The following is a 22,974-nucleotide window of genomic DNA, read 5'->3' on the forward strand; positions in this document are numbered from 1 at the left end:
TGTATGCAAATATATAAAAATAATTTATAAATAAATAAAATCTTAAATACGTTTCCTTAGTATATTTATAAATATACCCATATACTTTTAATATTTACACATTTCTCCCAAGTTCCCTTGCCATTTCCCGTTACCCCGTAATCGCCGTTTTCGTGTCCGTGCCACGTAGCGTAACATAAAAAATTACAACTTGTTGAAAAATGCAATAAAAAGTGCAGTAAATTGATCCAAAAAAAGGAGGACAAACCAACCATAAACAAAAATACTCGAGCAATATTATTATTCAGACCAGAAGTAGAAGTGTACCATATAAAAATTGAATCTTGAAACATGACTTCTTACATAAAAGAATCAAAGAATACAATAAAGAATTCTACCTCAATACAAACACTTAATTATCTGCATCATATCATATATCTATCAATGAAAGAATAATGAATCATAAAAACAAATTCCTCTACACCTACAAAGAATGACTAAAATACCCTCCGTAATAACCGGGAAAAAAAAAATCGTGTACTACGTATATATATATTTAAAAAAAATTAAAAAAACGAACCGAATATCGAATGTCGAATGTGCGGTTCCAAAATCAACCAATCCGAGAATAAGACGAAGACGAACCTCCCTCGAAATCAACCGCCTTCCAAGCCGAAACCGTATACAAAGGCTGATCCAACCAACTCAAACTAACCGAAGCCGCTCCGTTTTCGTCTCTCGTCGCGACACTATAGTTGTCTCCGCCGTACGTCATCTTCAGCATCATCTGCCCTTGAAGCACCTCCCTCTCCTCGATCCCCGTGCACCGGAACCCCTCTCGTCCGATCATCTCGCGCCACCTGTCGAACCCCTCGTGCCTCTCGACCCTCTCCCTTCCCTCGCAAGCAACAATGTTCCTTATCTCTTTCCCGAACATTTCCTCGATCTTGATCCTCGCTTTGCTCTCCAACGGAAGGCTCGGATCGACCGAGTCGAAAATAGCCGAATAGTATTTTAAAGAATTCGAAACCCTAGATTCCAAGTCGACCCCGTTGTGGGCCCCCTCTTGCTCGGCTATAACCACTGCTTCGGCGTTTGTGCTCCTGATCAAACTCAAGAAGTCTCTCAAGGCGGCACCACCACCGCCTCCTGCGGCGGTGGTGGTGGTGTCGTATAGCATCTTGTGGAGCTGAAATAGGCAGTTTACGGCGACGGTTTCTTTCTTCTCTTTTACGTGGAGCATCCACAGCCGTACATCTTCCAATCGATCAACGACCGGATGGAACTCGAACGGAATATTCAAAGCATCTGCAAATCCCGATAGCCTATCTCCCGTTTCGATAAGCTCTTGCTTCGATTCTCCAACTCCCGTGATTCTTACATGGCTAGGTGGATTTCTTCTAGAAGCTAGGCTTTGGAATAAGCTAGGCCATTGTAACCCTTGCTTTACGTCGAAATCGATGATGTGGACTCTGTCTTTTCCCTCGAACGCCCTCAACAGAATCTCATTCGATGTGAAGTGGACGAATTTCGGAATCGGGCTGACTTGGTTCAACGCCCTCAACGCGGTGGTGCCGCCATCTTCTTCCTCCCGGGGAGCAGTGACGTGGAAGATGTGGGGCCACAGTCTGGCAGCTCTTAAGGATAAGGCCTCGGTGAAGTAGGCGACTAGACGGTGAGTAGGCGTGGGCCCACGCGGGGAGGCGATTGCACCTAGTCGAGCGAGGCAATGGTTGACCGAGGCGATGTTCTTTGACCCCATTTGCTCGGTGCAAGTCACGAGCAAGTCGATTAGCTCGACACACTCGTTTTCCTCCGTGTTGCTGTTTTCTTGATTAGCAGCCAAAACTTGTTGAGAGCGGGCCCCACTCGGGCCCGAAGGAGACGATCCATTGCCGATAACGCGCCCCACTGGATTGCTAAGAACCAAACCACGATCGCTCTCGGATGAAAGACTCGTCGACGACGATGATCCGGAAGCTTCCTTCTTGTACGTCGGGCCTCCCTCGAAATTCTTCTTGCATTGGAACCACGGAATGTTCGACAACGGGGGCAAAGGGGGCGGTGCTAGTATGACATCGCTCGGCACAAAACACACTCGATTCTCGTCTTCGTCTTCTTGCGCCGCCGAACACGAAATAGAGAACGGCAATTGAGGCGTACTAATAAAACCGGGATGGAACCAAAAGCTCTCGCTACCTAAACTCAAATGCTGCTGCTGCTGATGCTGCTCTTCTTCTCCTGCATTATTGTTATTACATCTCTTCCTCTTCACTCTGTCCATGTAGTTCTTGTCCAAATCATCGTCGTCTTCGTACGACACTTCCGCGGCAAACCTCTTCTTCTTCTTGTTCTGATTCTTGTTCTTCTCCCAGAAATCGTCTCTGTTGTCTCGAAGCTTAATGGAACAACCGGTGACAACAGTCTTCGCTTCGACGGGCTTCTCGACGGAAAGGCCGACGGGCCGAACGGGTGGGGCCCGCGAAGAATCTTTACGAGGGAAAGTAGTACAAGGTAAATCCAATCTCTGAGTGCTCATTGTGGGAATACTGTGATGGCAAGCTTCACTCCTTAATCTATGTCTCGGTGACAGCAATGTAGAAGGACAACCAGCCAACATTCTTCACTTCTCCTTTACCAATTTCCTTTTTTTTTTTTTCTTTCTTTTTTTTTTTTCTGTAAATTAAAACTCCAATTCTACACTACACTACACCCCAGCACCCCTTTTTTTTAGAAAAAAACTATGATGACGTGTATTTTTTTCTAACACTGAGAAATAAAAATCGTGTCTTGCAAGAACAATGTGTGCTTTTTTTCTATAGTGAGTGTGTGTGAGAGTTTCAAGAAATCAGAAAAAAACAAGAAACAAAAAATTGGAATCCGATGTCAGAAACAAATGTGTGTGCGTGTGTGTGTGTGTGTGTGTGTGTGTGCGTGTGTGCGTGTGTGTGTCCTATATGATGATGATATGTATTATGTATGTATGTATGTATGTATGTATGTATAGAGAGAGAGAGAGAGAGAAAGCTTATGTTATGTCCAACAAAGAATATTAATGAATCATACAAATAAAAAAACAAATATTCAGACAGAATAGAATAAAATAAAATAAAAGAATGAAAGAATTTGAATTGAATCAAAACACACCTACCTAAACAAAAAAAACCATCGGATTCCTCAACTTTTCAGACACAATTAATCAATATGCAAGAAGAGACGCCGCCATTGTTGATCATCAAACCAGGTAAGAAGAAGCTTCTGCAAATTTTGCATCTTTGCTCAAAACCGAAGCTGTAAAACACACAATCAAGGTATACATGCATATTCTTCTTCATCACACCTTCCATACTATAAAATAAATTCGAAACCCACCCCCAACTAAAAGAAATCAGATCAAAAACACCCTTCAATCATGCAGGAAGAAAAACACAAACAAAAAAATTAGCTACCATATTTTTCTTCTCCTAAATCATGTAAAATTAATAACTTATAAAAAAAACCCACTACCCAAAAAGCTACAAAACAAAGTGCGGCCGAGTTTTTATATACTGAGTGAAAAAAATTGGTGGCTCGGTTAAAAAAATGAAGTGGGTTATGAGGGTTAGGGTTTGTGGGCGTTGGATGAGAATCGGACGGTGGAGAATGGAGGGAGAAAATGTGACCGTTATGTTTGGGCCCTGTCGGTGAAATATGACCGTTGGAGGGAGGGAGGTGGTTTTTTTTTTTTTTTTTTCTTTTTTTTCTGGTGAAGCCACGTGGAACGCACGTGTATGTATACTCCCCGCTTTTTTTTTTTTTTCGACCGTTGGTTTTGACATCATTGTTTTTTCTTGGTTGTGTGTGGGAGAATTTCCAGACGGTTAAAATCATTATTAACTGTCTCTCTCAGCCTTGGTTAATTTGTATCGAAATTTAATCATTGTTAACTGGGTAAATCACTGTCAGCCCCTGACATAAGTTCAAATTACGAAAACCCCCCTCATATTTGGATAATTACAATCATCCGTCAACTATGAATATTCTTACATGTTCACTCTTGCGGTGTCAAATTTAATGGAATCTTTTAGATTATGTGGAATATTCTTCGGTTTATACATATTTTACCCCATTCGAGCTCCACATTTTGAGAAAAGATGATCATAAAGTGCGTCTCTTGGTTTGTAAATATTAGATTGTGGTGTATTATAAACTGCATTTTTGCTCAGAACGAGTACAAACTAGAAAACATTTCATATAATCTAGAAAAAGCTGTTGAATTTGAGACCATAAGGGTGGACATGTAAGAAGATTCATACTTGATGGGATTCTTGTAATTACCAAAACATAAGATAATAGTCTTTTTTTTTTTTTTTTTGCCGTAATTCGATCTTAGCTCATAGGAGATCGTAGTTTACCCTAATTAATTTCACGAGGGACAAGATACAAACATAGTTCCATTACTTTGAAATATATTCTTTGATTAGAATTTTGGGGCATTGACCTCAATTTTGCTTTTTTAGATTTTCACATAAATATACTATATTAAATACATATTTATAAATTTAATGTTGTTATATATTGTATTAGTAAATAGGACAAAAATGTAGATATATCAAGAGCTTGGAGAAGGGGAAAAAAATAGATTTAAGGGCCAACAAAATCCGTTTATATAATATCCTGTCTTGCCCTGGCCACGCCCTTGCGACTAGGGATTTAAACGGATTTTAACGTAATGGTATCGATTTCGTTCATATAAATTGAAGAAATTCGGAGTTGAACTATTTCGGATGTACGTGTTACTAAGACGATTGTTTTACCTTCTAAAATTATGTGTAATGTATATACTAAGGCAAAATTTAAATTAGCTACAGTTAGACACGACCACAGATTGGTTAGTCGATGACCATGAATCGGTCTGTGAATCGTGATCAAACCCATGTAATATAAGCCATTTAAGTTTCATAGTTTCATGAATCACAAACGGACAATTTGAATCGTAAATTTAAACAACCTAATCACAAATTTCATACAAAAGAACGGAATCCGAACTTTTTTTTTTTTTTTTTTTGACGTAATACTAATATCTAAGCAATCCAGAATACCAATCCCCATAACGGATAACGAAAATCGATCCTGAACCACCACCCATCCCCCAGACTAATTACGCTTTCAAAATCGTGGTCATGTTTAACAAAGATAGCATATGCGAACTATATCAACTCCAGATGCAAGGCTTCGTATTTGCTGGTTAGACCCAATTCATGGAGAGTTGATGTGCTCTCTTCATCGCTAAAAACACGCCGAGGATAATGCCTCACCTAAAAATAAGACGAAAAAAAAAACATTTATAAAAAAAAAAAATCACAACATGAAACCGATTAACACATTTATAAAATATTCTAATCTCAGAATCGAATTTTGCTTCAAGAAGGGCTTATTCCAGGCTATACGCTTGCAGTACACATGGTATAGCATAAGATTTGACCAATAAGAAGAGTGAGATAAAAGTTTTACCAATCTGTAACTCCCAGGTTTGACCACTCTGCCAACGTCAATGAAGTCAAATAGACACTGAAAAAACAAAAAAACGTAAAGCATGTGATATGAGCTAACAAATTATTGAATAATGGTAAATCAATCCTTTGCCACCTAAGTAGCACAGTACCAGACATCAGACGATAAATGAAAAAAACTCGCATAACATAGACATAAGTGCACAACATTTCCAAAGACGACTAAAGTAAGAATGATCCATCATGTTATTTATTACTCTCGTCAGGTAATTTTACTATATTACATTCCATCAAATATATTTAAACATGGTCCAGTCGAGTAATTCTAATGGAAGTAAATAACTTCAGCCAAGAGTACACATTTTTGGAAAATGAATTAGTTACAGAAATATAAATACGAGAATTTAAAAAAAAAAGTAGTGGTGACAAATACGAACGACTTGGAGGACACAAACCTTAAATGACCTTTTCTGTTCCTTTTCTTATTACTAAGCTATTACACAAGTCCTATTTTCATTTTTTTTAACTAAATTTGATCTGGTAAAAAGGAAAATTACAGTACAGGCTCCTAGGTTAGTTATAAAATCAAATTTTGAACTGAAAAAAGTTCTTTGAAGTGTGTCAAAATTTAAGGCTGGAATATACAATGATTTCAATATACATGGAAAAAAAATATCAGGCATAGATTACCTGCAACTTGTCTGACTTAAGAAACCTTCGTTCACACTTATTTCCATCAGGCATCCGCAGAAGGAGTGTAACAGCATTCTCATCATCTGCTGTTGGTTCCTGAGGAAGGGAAGCTTCTTTGGCTGCTAACTGTCTCTGATTTTCCTGGACAAAAATACAAATAAAAAAACTTAACCTACGGACAAAAGTAAATAATTCTAAGAGCATCATATAGTTTGCAGTGAAATATTTATAATATTATACAAGCACTAGTGAACGCCTCCGAAAAAACTCAAAAATTTAATAACAGATGGTTGTGCCCATTTTTTCTCTAAAATTACAACTTGGTTGTACATTTTGAGACCAGCAAGAAAGCCAAGAGAGAAAATATCTTATCAAATGCTCATCAAATTTCTCCGAGCTTCCAGCTTAAGGGCTATGTCATGCAAGTGCTACTGCTTTTATGTGAGAAAATAAATCTTTTTGACATATATTTGAAAACTGCTGTAATTCTCGGAATTAGCCATAAATCGAGGAGTTTGATTTATGCACACACTCTAATGCACACACTTCCTGTTAACTGGAGCACTTATTGTGATTGAAAATATTGCAAACCAGAAGAAGAGCAAACCTGCAATGACAGGGAAACAGCATGTGCGAGCTCATCATCTTCCGGGAGAGAATTTATTGGCTGAGGAGCGGAATCTCTCACATCCTGAATCAGAATGAAAATGGCAATACTGATAAAAAAATCATAAAGCCCAATAATCAAAAGTTCATAAAGTCTAATGATGATAGCAAATTGTACTTTGTGGATAATTACGTACAAGAATATCACTATCTAGTTGATTTGACATGGATGCATCCAGCTTGGAAGCTTCAATGGCAGCTCGTATCATTTCTTCTTCTATATCATTGCCATAGTCAGCCACATCATCATCTTCATCGTCCATTATGACCGTTCCACGTATTACAGGGCCAGGTTGATGCACAGTTTCAGTGACATCTTCAATAGTGGGAGCACCACTAGAATCTCCAATCCCGTCTTTCACCTCAATTGGTATCTCCCTCACCTCTCTTGGATGTGAAACAAAAGGCGAGCGAGTTGCAGAATTACCAATATCAAATATACTTCTTGTGCAGTTAGGGTCAAGCATGGAGAAAGGATTGAAATCTCTAGCAAAGGGTAAGAAGGAAGAAGTTGGTCTATGCGACTGGGCTGGTAAAGGATCGTCTATATCCATGCCATGATCCCGAATCGAGGTAAAAGATGCCTCTTGAGTTCTACATGAATAGAAGCAAAAATATAGGTGACAGTGATAAGGTACAACTTTATAAGACCTAACAGTAGTTATTTAATTTTCAGAACGATAATTAGAGAGCGATATAAAAAAAATGGTAGACACTAACATGCTTGTATCGGCTTCATTGAAATGTGCATTAACAGCTTCATTGAGGTCGCCAAAATGTTCCTGCAAACCGAAGATATAGAGCTATTCAGAATAAGGACAGAACCTAGAAAGAAAGGTCGCCTAATTCTAGTTTACAAAATTCATCAATCCAACTCTTCAAAGCTCTAAAATAGCAGCTGAATAATCCTAATAGTGACAGACAATAGAGTTCATAAACTAAATATGTTAAACACCTTTCACCAGCTAAAAAGAGAAACGAACATTTTATACCACACTCGCCAAACTGAATACCAGAATATCTTTCTCACATAATAGTGAACATTTATCATGCACGTTGGACCCGAGGCAGCTAGACGAATCCTTTTTTCCTAGGTGTTCACAGCATATCTTTGGAAGGTGTTCACAGCATATCTTTGGATCAAGTTGAATTTCTTCTAGTCTTCAAGGCCTTTTAATTTGAGGGCATATATGATACTTGAGCCGAGGGAAGAAGTAAAATTACCAACTCGACTAGATGGCTAGAGTAAGAAATCCCTTAAAAAGGTACTTTGATCCGCAATAAACGGGTCTGTGTATGCTCTAAGGAAATAAAATAATTACTCATAAAAACTCGAGCACAATAGATCAATTTTTCCAGAGTCCCTATCATATGAATCTTCTAACGCAATTTATTCTCACACTTTCAACATACAATAGTAAGCTACGAAGTATGCTTTACATCGAGCACATGGTCGTTTGGAGAAATAATTTGAATGGAAATTTTCTAGGATCATTGAATGTTAGTTCATTTGCCTCTTACCTTTTCTTCTTGAAAAGGTGCTATATATTTGAATCCAACGTCATAGTTCCTAGTGAACTAACACAGTACGTGCAAAGATATTTTCAAAGATATAATTGATACTCCCTATCCCCTCTGTTTCTTTAGTGCCGTAAATACTGTCATCACTAATCAGATTACCAAGCACCACTATCAACGCACGAAGTAATCACCCCAAACGAAGCACGATAGTTTCATACAGTAACAAATGGCGAATTGCAAATAGTGATCTAAAACCAATTCGTAATCTCCTAGCTTAATGTTCACATCATCAATTTCGAACCCTCTTTCACGGCATTTACTTTCTTAAAAGCCATCAAATGGACAAGTGGATTTATCAACAAACCAAAGAGTTAAGACATAATTCAATTCCGTAACAGAAAATCGAAACAAGAACCCTAGTTTTCCCAACAAGAACAGGTTTACAATCAAAGAAACACCTCCGATTCAGAATTAATTGAACTAAAAACAACATTAACCCAAGGAAAAAAAAAGCCGGAAATAGTAATTCACAACTAAAATAACAAAGAACAAAAGCAACAACCACAAAATTACGATCACGGAAATACAGTTGAGAATATACCTCGAGTTTCTGAATAGCGACGGCTTCATCAACGCCGGTAATGCTCATGAAAGTGTCAACAATGGCTTCTCGATCGGGCCTCGCCATTTTTACTCAATTTTAACTTTAGCTGTGGTTTGCGAATTTCAGAAAGAGAGATTCAAATATACGTACATGCGATATTATATCCACACATTTACAAATGTATAACCGCGAGGACTGAGCTCACCCTTTTGGCACCGACTGAAGGGTAATTTGGGAAGCAAAACAAAAGGATCGTCACTTCCACAATGTTCTAGACTTCCGCGCTTTTTTTTTTTTTTTTTTTTTTGTTTTTTTGTTCTTTATTCGTTTTTTTATAAAATTATTATTAAAAGTCAAGATGTAAGTTTCTAGCGACAAACTTTATTAGAACTAACTTTTAATTGCAACTACCATTTTTGTTATTTGATTTTTTTTCTTTTTGTTTTTTTCATTACTATAAGAATTTTTTTTTTTCTACATAGTATTGAAAATTATGATTTTTTTTGAATTTTTTTTTTCCGGTCATAGACATCTGCAGACACATGTAGTTCCGTTTTTGTCAAATAATACAGCATATTTAAAAATAATACTATGGTATGCTATGGTAACTCTATCGTTCACCAACTCCCAGCCGCCGTCAAACCCTAACTTCCAACGTCTTCCAGCCACCGTTAACTCATAGCAACCAACAAATTTCAGCCGCCGCCAAACCCTACCTACAAAAACCTAGTCGTCCACCAACCCTAGCCGCCGACCAAATTAAATCCTAACCATTGACTAAATTAAACCATATATGTCGACCAAATTAAATCATACCCTACCTGCAAAAACTTAGTCGTCCACCAACCGTAGCCGCCAACCAAATTAAACCCTAGTCATCGATCAAATTAAACCCTAGCCGCCATAATTGTCGACCAAATTAAACACTAGCCGTCGACCAAATTAAAACCTAGCCGTCATAGCCGCCACCGTCCGCCGTAGATCAGACCTCCACCACCATAGTTGTCGTCGCCTCATGCCTCCATAACCATCCCTTTATTAATGTCGCCTCCACCATCATGGTTACGCCGTAGCCATCGTCCCTTCAGCAGTGGAGTGAAGTGATGGATGGAGAGAGAGAGAGAGAGAGAGAGAGAGAGAGAGAGAGAGAGAGAGAGAGAGAGAGAGAGAGAGAAATAAGAAAAATAGATATGAGAGAAATGTGTAGAATTTATGGATTTAAGTTGTGGGCAAATTTGGGATAAAAAAAAATAAAGGATGTGGGTCATATTTATTTTTGTAAAAAAGAATTTAGTTCAGAAAAAAATATTAGGGTTGTATCCATATCTAATTATGTTTCCAGCTAGGGACCTGTAGCCTATTAACCCTTATTATTATGATGAATTACGACCAACCCTAAGTTAAAATCAAATTACGAAAAACCTCATTTATTTCTTATAATTACACGCACCCGTTAACTATGTATTATCTTACGGAAAAATCCCTTTAGTTGATAAATTTAAGGGCAGTTCATTCGGTAAAGTTGTACAGAAAATGCGGTACCCCAAAATTTCATACCGTTTAGTGTTTGGTTCGATAAATAACCGAATTACCAAAATTTTATTAGAATTTTTTTTTTGAAATTAATTTAGTTTAAATACTAATATATATATATATATATATATATATATATATATATATATATATATATATATATATATATATATATATATATATATATATATATATATATAGAAATGAATATCACACCGAATTAACGGTTTGTGTAATCGACACGTACAAATTTCGTTTGTTTCGATTCGATCGATTTACCGATCAGATGAATACCCCTAGGTAAATTTGACATCTTAATGGTGAACATTAAAACAAATAGATAGTTGAGGGGATGGTTGTAATTATGCAAACAGTAGATTTTTTTTTTTTTTTTTAATTATACTTTACCTCGAGGGTGGCCGTAATTTGTCCTTATTATTATTACTTTTACGTTAAATTATGGCACCCCTGAGGTAATATCAAATTACGAAAAAAAATCCCCATGTTTAGGTATTTACAATCACCCATCAACTTTTAATCTTCTTACATGTTCACTCTTACGGTTTTAAATTCAACATAATCTTTCAAATTCCGTGGAATGCTCTCTAATTCGTACTCGTTTTGGGAAAAAAATGCAGTTTCTGATCCACTATAATCTGATATTTACAAGCTTAAGAGACACACATCTTATGATCATCCTGTTTTAAAATACGCTAAATTGGTTACAAACCGGAGAATATTCGGCATAATGTAGAAAATTCTATTAAATTTAACATTGTAAAAATAAACGTGTAAAAAAATTTCTAGTTAACGAAGTAGTTGTAATTACCCAAACAACTGAGTTTTTTTTTTTATTTTTTATTTATTTAGATGACTGTAATTTACACTTAAATTATTGCAAATTTTAAAATAATTAACCCAAACATTTGCATCCCAACTCCGGCTACCCGATCGGAAAGCAAGCAAAGCATTCTCCGAGAATCAATGGAGGAGAAAACGAAAGCCGGAAGCAAGAGAACGAAGCTAGGGTTTTGGAAATGGGCAATAGCTTCGATCGTACTCAGGCTAATTCTCAGTTATTTCTCCAAGTATCTCAACCTCTCCTCTCGCCCCGAAGTCTCTACTCCTCTCACCAGCCTACGCCGCCGTAAACTCGCCGTCCTTCTCTCTCTCTCTCTCTCTCTCTCTCTCTCTCTCTCTCTCTCTCATGGATATGTATATATTTTCAAGTATTATCGATTTCCTTATTCTCTTAATTATTGTGTGGTTTTGTGCCCTTGCAGTGGCGGAGGGCTACTGGCTGAAGCAACTGTCGATATCGCCTTATTCTGGTTCGTATGATTCAAATTTACACTTCTTAAAATAAAAAAAAATCTGTTCAGCTTGATTTGGTTTTTCGTGATTCTTTGATTGAATGATAATGAACAGGTTCAATGTACCATGGATCGCCTTTATTGCTCTCAATCCTTGGCCCTCTTACTGCGAAGAAGTAACTTCTCGTATCCTAATAAACAAACATTTCGAATATCTTCGTGCTTCTCTCTCTGGTTGGCAATGCTGTGTGACTAACTGATTGTTGATGATTGATTAAATGTGTAATGCAGAATTGAAGGATATGCTAGTCATCTATTGTGCAGGTATTCGTTTCTCCGTCTCTGTGTAATATCTCTTCGTTTTGTTTGTATGGATGTGTTAAATGTTAGGGATCGCTTAATGTGCATTTTAGATTCTGAAATCACTAGGATTGTTGATAACTAATCAAAATAGTTTCATCTATATATGTTTTTTTTTTGTCGAATTTTGGGTGATTAGGAATATATAAAACACTCGACGATATTTGTAGGACAGAAACAAAATTAGTCAGCAATTGTGCCCATATAATGTATAGCAATCATGCTGCTCCAACCGAGCAAGTCCCTTTACCCTCACATAGATGTGGATGTTATCTGCTGAACTAGTTTGATGTAGTTATATAATCAAGCCAATGAAGAAAATGACTATTCTTAATTATTACATGTGCCAACTAGATCTTTGTTTAGCAATGTAACACGTGAAATGTGAGTCCGAACACTAAACAGGGTCTGGCCAAAACAAAATTTTCCTCCACTGCTATATTACATCTTATTAAAAGTAGAAAGGGGATAAGGTATTTATATTAGACTCTTGCACTTATGCTTTAGTGAAGCTCGTGTGATCAGTTTCTAGAACAGGTATCTTTTCTCCTGCCAGAATAATCTTACGATGCTATCCCTACATCAGTTCTGGCACAGCATTCAACTTGATGTCTTCATGTTGACATGGCTCGTAGACATTGATACGAGTCTTAAAAAAAGCTAATTTACAATCAGGAGTAATGAATAAAAATCTCCAACTTTTCTCCCATGTAGTTTTTAAATATAGATGTGTTATTTGTCACATTATTGAAAGTTGTGTTTCTGTACAGTTGACATGTTAACAGCTGGAGTGCTATGTTAATCCTAAATCACTAAGTGAAACAGTTTGAAGAGATTATATGTGGCGCCAATTACTGCATGGATTTGTTGAAAGTTTATCGCCTTTCATAATATGATATTTTATTGCACTAGTTATTGCACATCAAATGGCTTCTTGTGTTGTTTATGGTCACCCTCAAATTATTTTTGCCGCTTGTATCTTTTTATCCTTATTTAGTAGTCTGTCCTTTGAAAATCATTTATTTAGCTGCATCGAATATCAACACATTTTTGGATATAGTCTGGTTTCTGTGATTGCAGATTTTATCAGCGCAATTCTTATTCGTGCAACTGGACATATTCTTGTAACAGCACATGGTCATAGTTTGAAAGCATTAGGCCTTGATAAATTGTTCAAAGACACAGGTAAGCCAAATACTAGTTGCTGTCATTGTTATTCTGTTTTTCCCCATCATACGAGTACTCCTGCTTTTGAAATTTCTACAGGGAACTGATTAAGTTACTTTTATTTTGAAAAGTAGAGATTCTGCCCTCTGGTGATATTGCTGCCCTTGTGTATTTGTGGAACCCTTTCACGATCATCTCTTGCATTGGGTTTAATACATCACCCATTGAAAACCTGTTTGTCATCTTGTCTTTCTATGGAGCATCTGCAGGTATGAATGAACAACCTTTTCCTCTCTATGCATGATTTACAAAACTGGAACTTAAGAAATACTTCATGATGTTTTATTGCATTGCTCTAAAGCTCTTCTGGCTGAGATGAGGGTGGTCGTAGATCAGATGAAGTAAAAAGTGGTAGTTTTGTGTGTTTTAGAGAGATTCCCAATCCAGTTTAATATTTTTTTATACCCACTACGTTTAAATTTACATTGGCTCGAACAGTTATTTTCTTCACTCATGCTAATATAAACATGACTGAAGTGCAATGCAAACCTTTCTAAATTTCAGCAAGCGGACTTAATTTTGGTTGCAAAATTAAATGGCAGTACTAAATGGTACAGTTTCCCTGTGAGTATATATCCATTTCAAATTTAAAGATTAAATGTTAATCATCCTCCATGTAAGCTGCAGTAATCTAAGAAGTCAATTACCCAATATCGTCTCTTCTTCTCTCCAATTTGAACTTGAGTAATTTATCAACACAACTAGAGAAAGACTTTATGACTAGGTAAATATCCTATATCTCTTCATTTTCCCTTTTTACCAAGGATATCGTTGAGTGTCTGTATAGATATATTTTTTTTTGCAGAAATTATATCATAGTTTTAGGTGTATGCACTAGTAATGCTTATTTATTGAATATTGATTTAGTTAATCATTTCCAAGTTCCTGCAACCCTTGCTTAAAGTAGGAGATAATACTAACAAGGATTCTTAACCACTAATTTTGAGGATGACGAAAGCATGTTATATGAAATAATGAAATACCTTAGTACCTCTTAAAACCTCAAAGTCAGAGGGTCTCGGGCCTAAGCTTATCAGCTCTTCAAAACATCTTATAGGATGTTTGAGAGCTTATAAGTTCCGAAAAGGTGTGTGTTAGTTTTTTTCTCAAAAGAGCTCATAGGATCCAAATATAAGTTTTCCTTGAGAGCTTTTAAGTTTTTGAAAAAGTAATGATGATAATTTGGTACCAAAGCATAGAAAGATTCCAAATTATTATTAAATTACGATCTTATCTTAACATTTTTTTTTTAATTTTGATGAATTTAGTTACAACATTGCCATTATTAACATCTTAAAAGTTACATCTTGTTATTTTATTTAAACACATCAACAAGTTACTATTACAATAGATTTAATAACTTATAAGATCTCTTAAATAAGCTTAGTTAAACAACCCCTAACTTATGATTCCTTAAGCTTAATTGGAAGTTGAATGTACCGATACCTGTACTGTAGTATGTATTTAACGATGTCCGCTGTTAAGAAAGACTTCATGGATCTATTTATCTAGGCAATAATTGGATGCCAAATTCCATTTGGTTGTCGTTTTTAGGTTTCCAAACATGATAAAAGATAAGACTAGTGAACTCATCTAAGATCATTGAGAATTTGAACATTCAATATTGCTTAATCTAATGCCCTAAGTAATTGGTTCCAACATACGCAGGACTAGTACCATTGGCAGCTTTTGGGTGGGTCATAGCATCACATTTGTCACTCTATCCCTTGGTTTTAGTCATTCCGGTATGTTTTCATGAAATATTTATATTTGGCTTAACAGCCTTTTTAATCACGGACAGGTACTGGAATATTTTTGTTCGTCTATTCCAGGTTATCTTTTTATTAGGTTACGGTCTGGATGCACCCCCAAGAAAATTGTTTGTGCAAAGTAATTTACGAGTTGGAGAAGAGAGATCAAAGGATCAAGTTGGAGTCAAGAATAAACCCATTAAAACAACAAATTTTGCTTGGCGGCGAGTCGTCCTTTTCTTTTTCTGGGCAACCATATGGATAACTTACGTCTTAATTTTGTGTGCTATATCCATGAAAGAGCATGGTGGTCTTGCAGAGATGTTTAAAAGGTACAACATTGTAAAGTGATACCTTCCTTGCTTTCTGATGTTACTCCCACCTTCTGTGGAAATCGAACTTTCAGATACTAGATCTAATTTATGTCCTTTGGTACCAGATGTCTATAACCTTCAGAAATTTAGAGGCATATATAATTGTTGAGATCTCTTATCAAAACCAATATATCTGTTAATTAGATCCATGTCCTTGTGTACAGCGCCCATTCGTAATAGTAGATATGATGTCGTTCGTGAATTTTCTGGTACTTGCTTGCTGTCAAGTCTGCTATTTATTTGTCCTCAACAAATGACAAACTAGTTTCAATCTGGAATAGTAATTTTCCAAAACTTATCGTTTTACTTCGAATCTCCCCCCAGTCAAAGGTTGAATAACTACTAGGGTTGACAGTTCTTTTTTCTTCTTTCTTATTTCATCTCAGGTTGCCCACGTTTAGTTTGCGAATTATTTCCTAAAACATAAATTTCCTGTATTTCTTTTAGGTTGTAGCACTGCAATTGAAAAGATTGCAAGAAAATGCTATCTTATGTATTATTACAACTCAAAAGGACCAGAATAATTTGTCCCTCTTCTTTTATCCTCTACCATTTAATTTAGGCATAAAAGTTCTGCCTCACTTTAGTGCTCAACGAGTGTATTTGAAACTTTTTTTTCATAATTGAAATATTCCGCTTGTACTTAGATTCTGATAATGGAAGAGGCATTCTTAATTATATCTTGTCATTTTAAAGTTATTGTGTCTTGTATCTATTGGCGTCTCGTGATGACGCCTGGCTTGATATTGTTGCTTCTCTGTTGTTTCGAGCTGCACTAATTACTTTAATGTCTTGTTGCAGGACCTATGGATTTACTCTTACTGTTAAAGATTTATCTCCAAATATAGGTGTCTTGTGGTAAGTTGCAGGTGACTTTGTTGGCTTGTAAAATGTTTATTTGTTCAATAGCTATTATTTTCTTTTCCTTCTTCTATAACATATTGCTTCTTTATTACAGGTACTTCTTCGCAGAAGTGTTTGATTTTTTCAGGAATTTTTTCGTGATAGTTTTTCATGTGAACATCCTATTCATGATATTACCGTTAGCCATACGCCTAAATCATAGGCCCTGCTTTTTGGTCTTTGTGTACTTGGCAATCTCTTCAATGCTAAAATCTTATCCTTCAGTGAGCACTCCATCTATCTCTAAATTTTAAAATTTGCATGTTTTCGTTTTGTCTGTCTGGGGCTCAATATCATCATTACCCATTTTCTGTTTCTCTTAACTCACGTAAATCATACTGCTTAAAACAGCATATATTCCTGTGAATTCTCTTAATATTGTCAAAGGAAATGGAACCGATATCTACTCCACTGTCTCTCTTCTTTCGAATAATAATTAACCTTGTGAACGTAAGATATTCATATTTGGTTTTATCGATACAATATTCACACAGTTCGGTAATTAACTGATTTTTTTTTTTCTATCTGAACCATGTTTACAAATAGTGGACACAGTTGAACCATCAAGATGGTCACATTTGACTAGAACTTTATGCTACTGCCTAAATCTTATGACGCGAGTACGAATCATGTGTTCAGATAGGATCAATTAGATATAACTTAATGATAGTCCTGCTTTGTGATGTACCATCAATCAAAGTGTTTGAAAAACTTAATTTGTTTATGATAAGTTGTATCTGAACCAGTTCTAGAATACATCCGAGTGCTAAGTATTGATAACCGCATCCCCCAACTGGTGGCAACTTCTCACATGTTGCTACGGTTTAGCTCAACAGATTCTCTATGAAAATTATGGCGATGTAGAACACTCTTAATCTCAAATCATTTATTAGAAGAAAAAAAATCATAAACGAGTTGGTAGAGTTGAGTGACAATTGTCTTCAGAAGTAGTTTCGCTTTTTAGAATCGGCTAACTCTGTTTGACACCCTGATTTAATCATGGTCCATTGATCAGGTTGGAGATTCAGCTTTATACTTGAGCTTACTGGTGCTATTTGTGAATGAGTTATCAGGTATATTGATCTGTGTGTGCGCGCAGGCGCATACATGCACACTTACAAGTACTCGGTTTCACTAGTTTGGCGATTAAGATCTAACATCTTATAATCTATCTGGCCTGCAGAAATGAAATTGTCTTTCTTCCTCTTTTGCGGATATGTTGGGGTGTCGTTGCTAAGCCCTGTAATGCACAATCTTTGGATTTGGAGGGTACGTGTCTGTATGCTGAGAGGGATATGCATAACCTGTTCCTGGGAATTTAATATTCTGATTCGTCATCTTTGTAACTCTTTGCAGGGAACCGGGAATGCAAACTTTTACTTTGCAACTGCTATGGCATACGCATCTTTCCAGGTTTTTCGTTTTTCGTTTTTTTTTTCTTGTTCATTCTTAAAAATGAAATTATGCTGATTTATATATATCTCTTGATATCAACCAAGAAAGAACAAATGTATCTATATCCCGTCTCTTATCTTCATTTGCTATGTGGACAAATCCAGTACGTGAGCAACGATGCAGAATTGAAACGGACAACTTATGAATATTTTATGCTCGGGGGGTTGGAATTAACGCAACTTGTTTGTATTTAATATTGAATCCATAGAAGTTAATGTGAATGGTTGGTTCTTGAAATAGCCAATTGAAAAATATTACGTGCTGAAAAAATTTAGCTTGTTATTTTAGAGTGAGCTTCGCGTTTCTGCTTCTTTCATTTATATGACAAATTCTGTACCGTAGAGAATTTCTTTTGAAGCCACTTGAAGATGTGACAGTTACCAAGAACAATTATCGCTTGTCTTCAATTTAAGTGGGATTTTGCTACAAAGAATGTATTTGAAACTTGCGGTGCATGGAAACATTGAAGACGAACCAATTGGAATTCATATAATTAACATCTCTTCTTTTCACGCCTTCTCTTGAAAGCGTTTATTTAATTAATTAATCCATTTTCTGTATTTGTTGCAGATAATTCTTGTGGTTGAGAGTGTCAGTGCTATGCTTAATTATGACAGAAAGATCAGAAAATTATGTACTACTCCACTTTGACAAGTCTTTTGATTCCGATAAAGGCTCTTTCGTTTGGCAATATATTCGGTAATTTCCTTTAATTCACTATTGCAGGAAAAAAAAAAAAAGAAAAGACGAGTAATCTTGGTAATTCTCGTTTTAGATACCGAATGCAGACAGTTTAGGTCATTTTCTTACTGTCTTTTTCCTATCTATCCACTTATTTTAGATTTGTCTGTAAACTACTCTCTCCACATGTATGTACCTATCTATATATCTGCATATTTACGAACGATCGTATATTAACGATTTCGTATTTACCGATTATGGTGTTTTGGTGCTACCTAAGACTTGTATTTACATATAAACTACTCAATCTATCTATTTATACGTATCTATCCATATATCCGTGTATGTCACGGATGACAACACTCGACGATAGACGATAACTTATTTTCGTGCAGTCCGGTTAAGTTGAAGTTAACAGCGAGGAAAATGATATTCGTCCCGAAAATACGAAATTTCGATTTTCTTGAGTTACTCTGAAATAGCAACATGATATTTCAAGTTGCTTTGGAAAATCCACGAAGGATTTACCAACTTTCATTTAAAAAAAAAATAATATATTTATTTAATAAATTATATTTGTACAATTAGAAAGCTGTCTTGAACGAATAACGTGGTCAGCAGTAAAATAGTCAGCCCTAATATTCAGGGCGACCGGCAAAGTCCAGACAACTTTCCACTATACTATTTATTTTGGGAATTACACCACCCAATTAATTATTTAATTAAATTAAAATAATATTTCTCGAAGTTACAAACTCCAAGTGAAGCAATAAAATTTACTATTTTTCTAAGAACTATTTATTAATGAATAATGATCATGTACTTGAAAGTGATAATATTAAATAACAATGTTTTGACTCTATATTGAAAATTAATTTTAAAAAAAAGTTAGAATACAATATAAGTAGATTGGGAATGTTCTTGTTATATATGAGCCTAGTGATTCTATAGGGTTATACTAATTATAGGGACAGCTTTATTTTTCTTTTATTTCATATTTTAAATAATTATGAACAATTAATTAGGAGGGTAAATAATTATGAATTTTAAATTGATATTTTAGACAAAAGATTGTTTCATGCATACGCTATTGCAAAGCCAACACGTTGGCATATAAATTTCTGGATTTTCTTTTTAAATTTTATTATTGTTATTTTCGGAACGCCCGTCAAACCAACCCTCAGATCGGCCCTGTTCCGATGTTGCACCTCCAATTGTAGGACATATCTTGCATTGCGTACTACAACAAACGCAACAATAGGACGCCCTAAACTGGATTCAATATGTACAACTGTTTAATTCATACTTAGTGGCGAAGCCAGAATTTCATCATGAGGGGTCCAATATACATAAAAAAATATAAATAAAATTTAATTTAAATAAATTAATGAGAACAATGATTGTTTCAAGAGTGACGAGTTTAAGATATTGTTACATTGTGGATTTAAATTTTCAGGGGTTCGAAGCAGCGCCTCCAAGAAAAAGACGAAGATTTTTTTCTCTTTTTTTTTAAGAAGATAGAAAACGCAAAACTTAGAACTTTTTTACATTAATCTGAATTTTGATGGACTCAATATCAGACTGACCCTAGGTTACAAGTCTCGTAACTTCCTTATCCTACTTGTTAAACTTATTTATTATTTTTCTTTATTTTCTACAATTTTTTTATTTATTTTTTATATAAAACGTAATTGTTTAAAATTATATGAGCACAATATAAAAGCTATAAATAATATATATACATATATAGACTATAGTAGTAAAAACATTTAAAATTTGAGGGGGTCATGACCCCCCGGCCCTACACTGGCTTCCCCACTGGTCATTCCCGATTTGAACTCCCGTTTTTTCGAAATTCTTTTCTTTAGATGATCCTTCAATTCATATCCACCCTAAAATCAGGTTTACCCGTCAATTCCTAGGATCGAATCCTGGCAGCCGCAGTGTGGGAATTTCAACTCCAATGAGATTGGTTCCTTGTGGGCACCAGGTCCGGGTCCGCTACCTTAACGGGCTGTTGAGTTACCATGATTTACATTCCTCCATCAATCCTTGTCGGGCCAAGGGATGGGGGCCCTGGGGGCGAGGGATTTCGCCTTTTGGAGCAAGGTGTACCCGTCAATTCAAGGCAATGTAGCCTCCTTAATGCCATCAAAATTTCTACTATCATTAGTTATGTTTGGTATACAATAATTGGGATACATTTCGATATCCCTACAAATCTCACCCCTATATTTAATTGTAGTTTCAAATTCATTACCAACGATCTATAACAGACCGACTCGTCACACATGGTTAACTTTGTATGGTTTTACATCTCTAGTGCAGTTTGCCAAATATTGCATAATAGTGAAGATTTAACGCGTACATCTATATAGTTGACTGTAGATTCTTTCAATTACATAATAAAACAGACATATTATAGTTTCATAATTAAATATATATCAAACTAAAGAGTAATATATATTTACAATTTTCCTTAAAGAAAACTCAATTAGAGTGTTTGGTCTATCAGATATATATATATATATATATATATATATATATATATATATATATATATATATATATATATATATATATATATATATATATATATATATATATATATATATATAATCCTAACGGGACTCTCATCTTTGAAAAACTTTAGGACCTTGACTTCCAGAATTCTTTCTGTATATCAAGTTGAAAATATCAGCAATTTCAACAAGTTTTTACCCCATAAGGGGATTTACTTCATTATTATTTTGCTGTCCTGATTTTCTGGCTAAAAGGCATTTGATTTTTTTGATAAAAGGAAAAGCTCATAAAATTGCTGCAATCTTTAGCCACTTGACCAGGATCATTGTCCTTCAATTTCTTTTGATCATCGGCAAACACAAATTTCAATTCTCAATAAATTTCAATGTATCAACAACATTTCTTTTGCATTATTGATTTACAAGTAATCACTTAAATGAAATTAGGATATACATTTTTTCAAGAATAATAAATATACCCCACCCCCTATATATGGAGTGGTCTAATGGGTGGAACGAGAGAGAGAGAGTGTGATGTCATTTGACCCAAATTTGAATCATCTGATCATTCATTTATAAGGTCAATTAAATTTTTTTTTAGAATTATAACACTGCTCTTATTTATAAAATTATAATTACCATCCTCTTGAGGTAAGTCTAAAGTTGACATGAGCGTCAAATGATTTTTCTCGGATCAAGCTCGGACGCCCTAACAACTGTTAGTGATGCACACAAAGAGTCATTAGTGCAAGGAGTAATTGAGGGAAGTGCCGTAAAATTGTACATCACATTGGAAAAATCAAAAGATTCCATTTTTTTTTTAGTAAAATAGCAAATATTATTACTTGAAATATGAAAATATATACAATAAGTACTTGTAAATTGTGATGCATATATATCCCTTGCAATACACTAGCAGTCACCCAAAGTACTTTTGATGCATATCATATATCCCTTGCAATACTCTAGCAGTCAAGTACTTGTTCAATTCTTACACAACATTTTAGTTTACCAATGATTTTATTTTTTTCATTTTCTCGCAAAACACCAGGATCCTCATATTTTACGATAATAATGCAATAAAACGTAAAATGAACGTACTTTTCATGAAAATTGTATGCTAAAAAACTATACCGTATTAAAACAAATAAAGAAAATAGAGTCAAATACATGTGAAACATTGCTTAATATTGAACTCAAGAGGCACATAAGCAACCACGTAATACAATAAGCATGTTTTACAGGTAGATAAGTCCACACAATTGGATCTGTGCATCATACCATCTAAACAAGTGGGACATGTTTGGCTCTTCAACCAAAAATGAATAAGGGAATTAAAAAAAAAAAAAAAACTACTCTTTAATTTGTTGTAATAAACGAATACTTTTTGGTCGAGAATCTCAAATACACTAAATAGTATCATACCATAAGATCTACATATAATCACACACACACACATACATGTGGGTGTGTGCAAAGTGAGTAGTTATCAATCCACATGTACGGTGAGATCTTACCCGATGTATTTGACCGGTTGTAGCATCAAACAAAAAGAATCGAACTTCAACAACACACTTTTTATACAATTGCTTAAGACCCTGCGGTTAAGAAACCCTTATAATTATTAATTAAAACTTCAATAATAGTACTTAAAAAGATATTATTCTAAATTAAAAACAACTTTTAGAAATATATATATACATATATATTATAAAAACCCTGAATCAAATCACCGAAAGGAAATATTTTAGGTGGTAAATTGCAGAATGCACAAGTTTTTGGCTAAGCACTAACTGTTACCCCAGTCCCTTTATGATTAAACAACCAAAAAAAGGCCAAGAATATTAATATATAAAATAAATTAATAAATAAACAATAATAATAAGACAAATTTTAACAG

The 22,974-nt window shown here is 35.2% G+C and overlaps 3 protein-coding genes and 1 long non-coding RNA gene across 8 annotated transcripts; 1 reads left to right on the top strand and 3 right to left on the bottom strand.

Annotated features, from left to right (window-relative positions):
- Window positions 1-316: 316 nt before the first annotated feature.
- On the bottom strand, window positions 317-3,639 carry LOC105966370 (GRAS family transcription factor). The gene has a single exon (XM_012990928.2). It carries the CDS (start codon window positions 2,597-2,599, stop codon window positions 593-595), a length of 2,007 nt encoding a protein of 668 aa, XP_012846382.1. The 5' UTR covers window positions 2,600-3,639; the 3' UTR covers window positions 317-592.
- Window positions 3,640-4,846: 1,207 nt separating this feature from the next.
- Window positions 4,847-9,220, bottom strand: LOC105966374 (plant UBX domain-containing protein 8). Of its 2 annotated transcripts, none has more exons than XM_012990935.2 (7): window positions 8,953-9,220; window positions 7,551-7,612; window positions 6,968-7,424; window positions 6,772-6,855; window positions 6,162-6,305; window positions 5,473-5,529; window positions 4,847-5,276 (listed from the first exon to the last, which is right to left on the bottom strand). In XM_012990935.2, the coding sequence occupies exons 1-7, from the start codon at window positions 9,037-9,039 to the stop codon at window positions 5,169-5,171; spliced, it is 999 nt and encodes a 332-aa protein (XP_012846389.2). In that variant the 5' UTR covers window positions 9,040-9,220; the 3' UTR covers window positions 4,847-5,168. The 2 variants fall into 2 exon arrangements, with proteins under 2 accessions (XP_012846389.2, XP_088673883.1); XM_088817757.1 differs by having other exon boundaries at window positions 7,551-7,633; window positions 8,925-9,135.
- Window positions 9,221-11,332: 2,112 nt separating this feature from the next.
- On the top strand, window positions 11,333-18,807 carry LOC105966371 (GPI transamidase subunit PIG-U). 4 transcript variants are annotated; one of them, XM_012990932.2, is made up of 14 exons: window positions 11,333-11,635; window positions 11,772-11,819; window positions 11,917-11,977; window positions 12,093-12,125; window positions 13,242-13,346; window positions 13,460-13,597; window positions 15,057-15,133; window positions 15,221-15,471; window positions 16,315-16,371; window positions 16,472-16,640; window positions 17,432-17,489; window positions 17,600-17,685; window positions 17,773-17,829; window positions 18,442-18,807. In XM_012990932.2, exons 3-14 carry the CDS (start codon window positions 11,929-11,931, stop codon window positions 18,520-18,522), a joined length of 1,161 nt encoding a protein of 386 aa, XP_012846386.2. In that variant the 5' UTR covers window positions 11,333-11,635; window positions 11,772-11,819; window positions 11,917-11,928; the 3' UTR covers window positions 18,523-18,807. The 4 variants fall into 4 exon arrangements, with proteins under 4 accessions (XP_012846386.2, XP_088673886.1, XP_012846384.2 ...); XM_088817760.1 differs by having other exon boundaries at window positions 13,463-13,597; XM_012990930.2 differs by having other exon boundaries at window positions 11,383-11,635; window positions 13,222-13,346.
- Window positions 18,808-21,467: 2,660 nt separating this feature from the next.
- On the bottom strand, window positions 21,468-22,674 carry LOC148770742 (uncharacterized). The gene is made up of 2 exons (XR_016031143.1): window positions 22,592-22,674; window positions 21,468-21,790 (listed from the first exon to the last, which is right to left on the bottom strand). It is a non-coding gene; the product is annotated as an uncharacterized LOC148770742 (long non-coding RNA).
- Window positions 22,675-22,974: the final 300 nt, after the last annotated feature.

Source organism: Erythranthe guttata, chromosome 5 (genome assembly GCF_056151865.1).
Source record: "Erythranthe guttata isolate IM_541 chromosome 5, IM_541, whole genome shotgun sequence".
Lineage (NCBI taxonomy): Eukaryota > Viridiplantae > Streptophyta > Magnoliopsida > Lamiales > Phrymaceae > Erythranthe > Erythranthe guttata.

What these genes read in the sequence shown, in the direction of transcription:
- LOC105966370 (XM_012990928.2), bottom strand. Translation starts at nt 2,599, where the DNA reads ATGTTGGCTGGTTGTCCTTCTACATTGCTGTCACCGAGACATAGATTA.
- LOC105966374 (XM_012990935.2), bottom strand. Translation starts at nt 9,039, where the DNA reads ATGGCGAGGCCCGATCGAGAAGCCATTGTTGACACTTTCATGAGCATT. An exon ending in TCGCTATTCAGAAACTCGAG is followed by an intron (nt 7,613 to 8,952) that starts GTATATTCTCAA and finishes TTCGGTTTGCAG; the next exon opens with GAACATTTTGGCGACCTCAA. An exon ending in CTGTTTCCCTGTCATTGCAG is followed by an intron (nt 6,306 to 6,771) that starts GTTTGCTCTTCT and finishes ATTTTTGTCCAG; the next exon opens with GAAAATCAGAGACAGTTAGC.
- LOC105966371 (XM_012990930.2), top strand. Translation starts at nt 11,473, where the DNA reads ATGGAGGAGAAAACGAAAGCCGGAAGCAAGAGAACGAAGCTAGGGTTT. An exon ending in TAAATTGTTCAAAGACACAG is followed by an intron (nt 13,347 to 13,459) that starts GTAAGCCAAATA and finishes TATTTTGAAAAG; the next exon opens with TAGAGATTCTGCCCTCTGGT. An exon ending in CCAAATATAGGTGTCTTGTG is followed by an intron (nt 16,372 to 16,471) that starts GTAAGTTGCAGG and finishes TCTTTATTACAG; the next exon opens with GTACTTCTTCGCAGAAGTGT.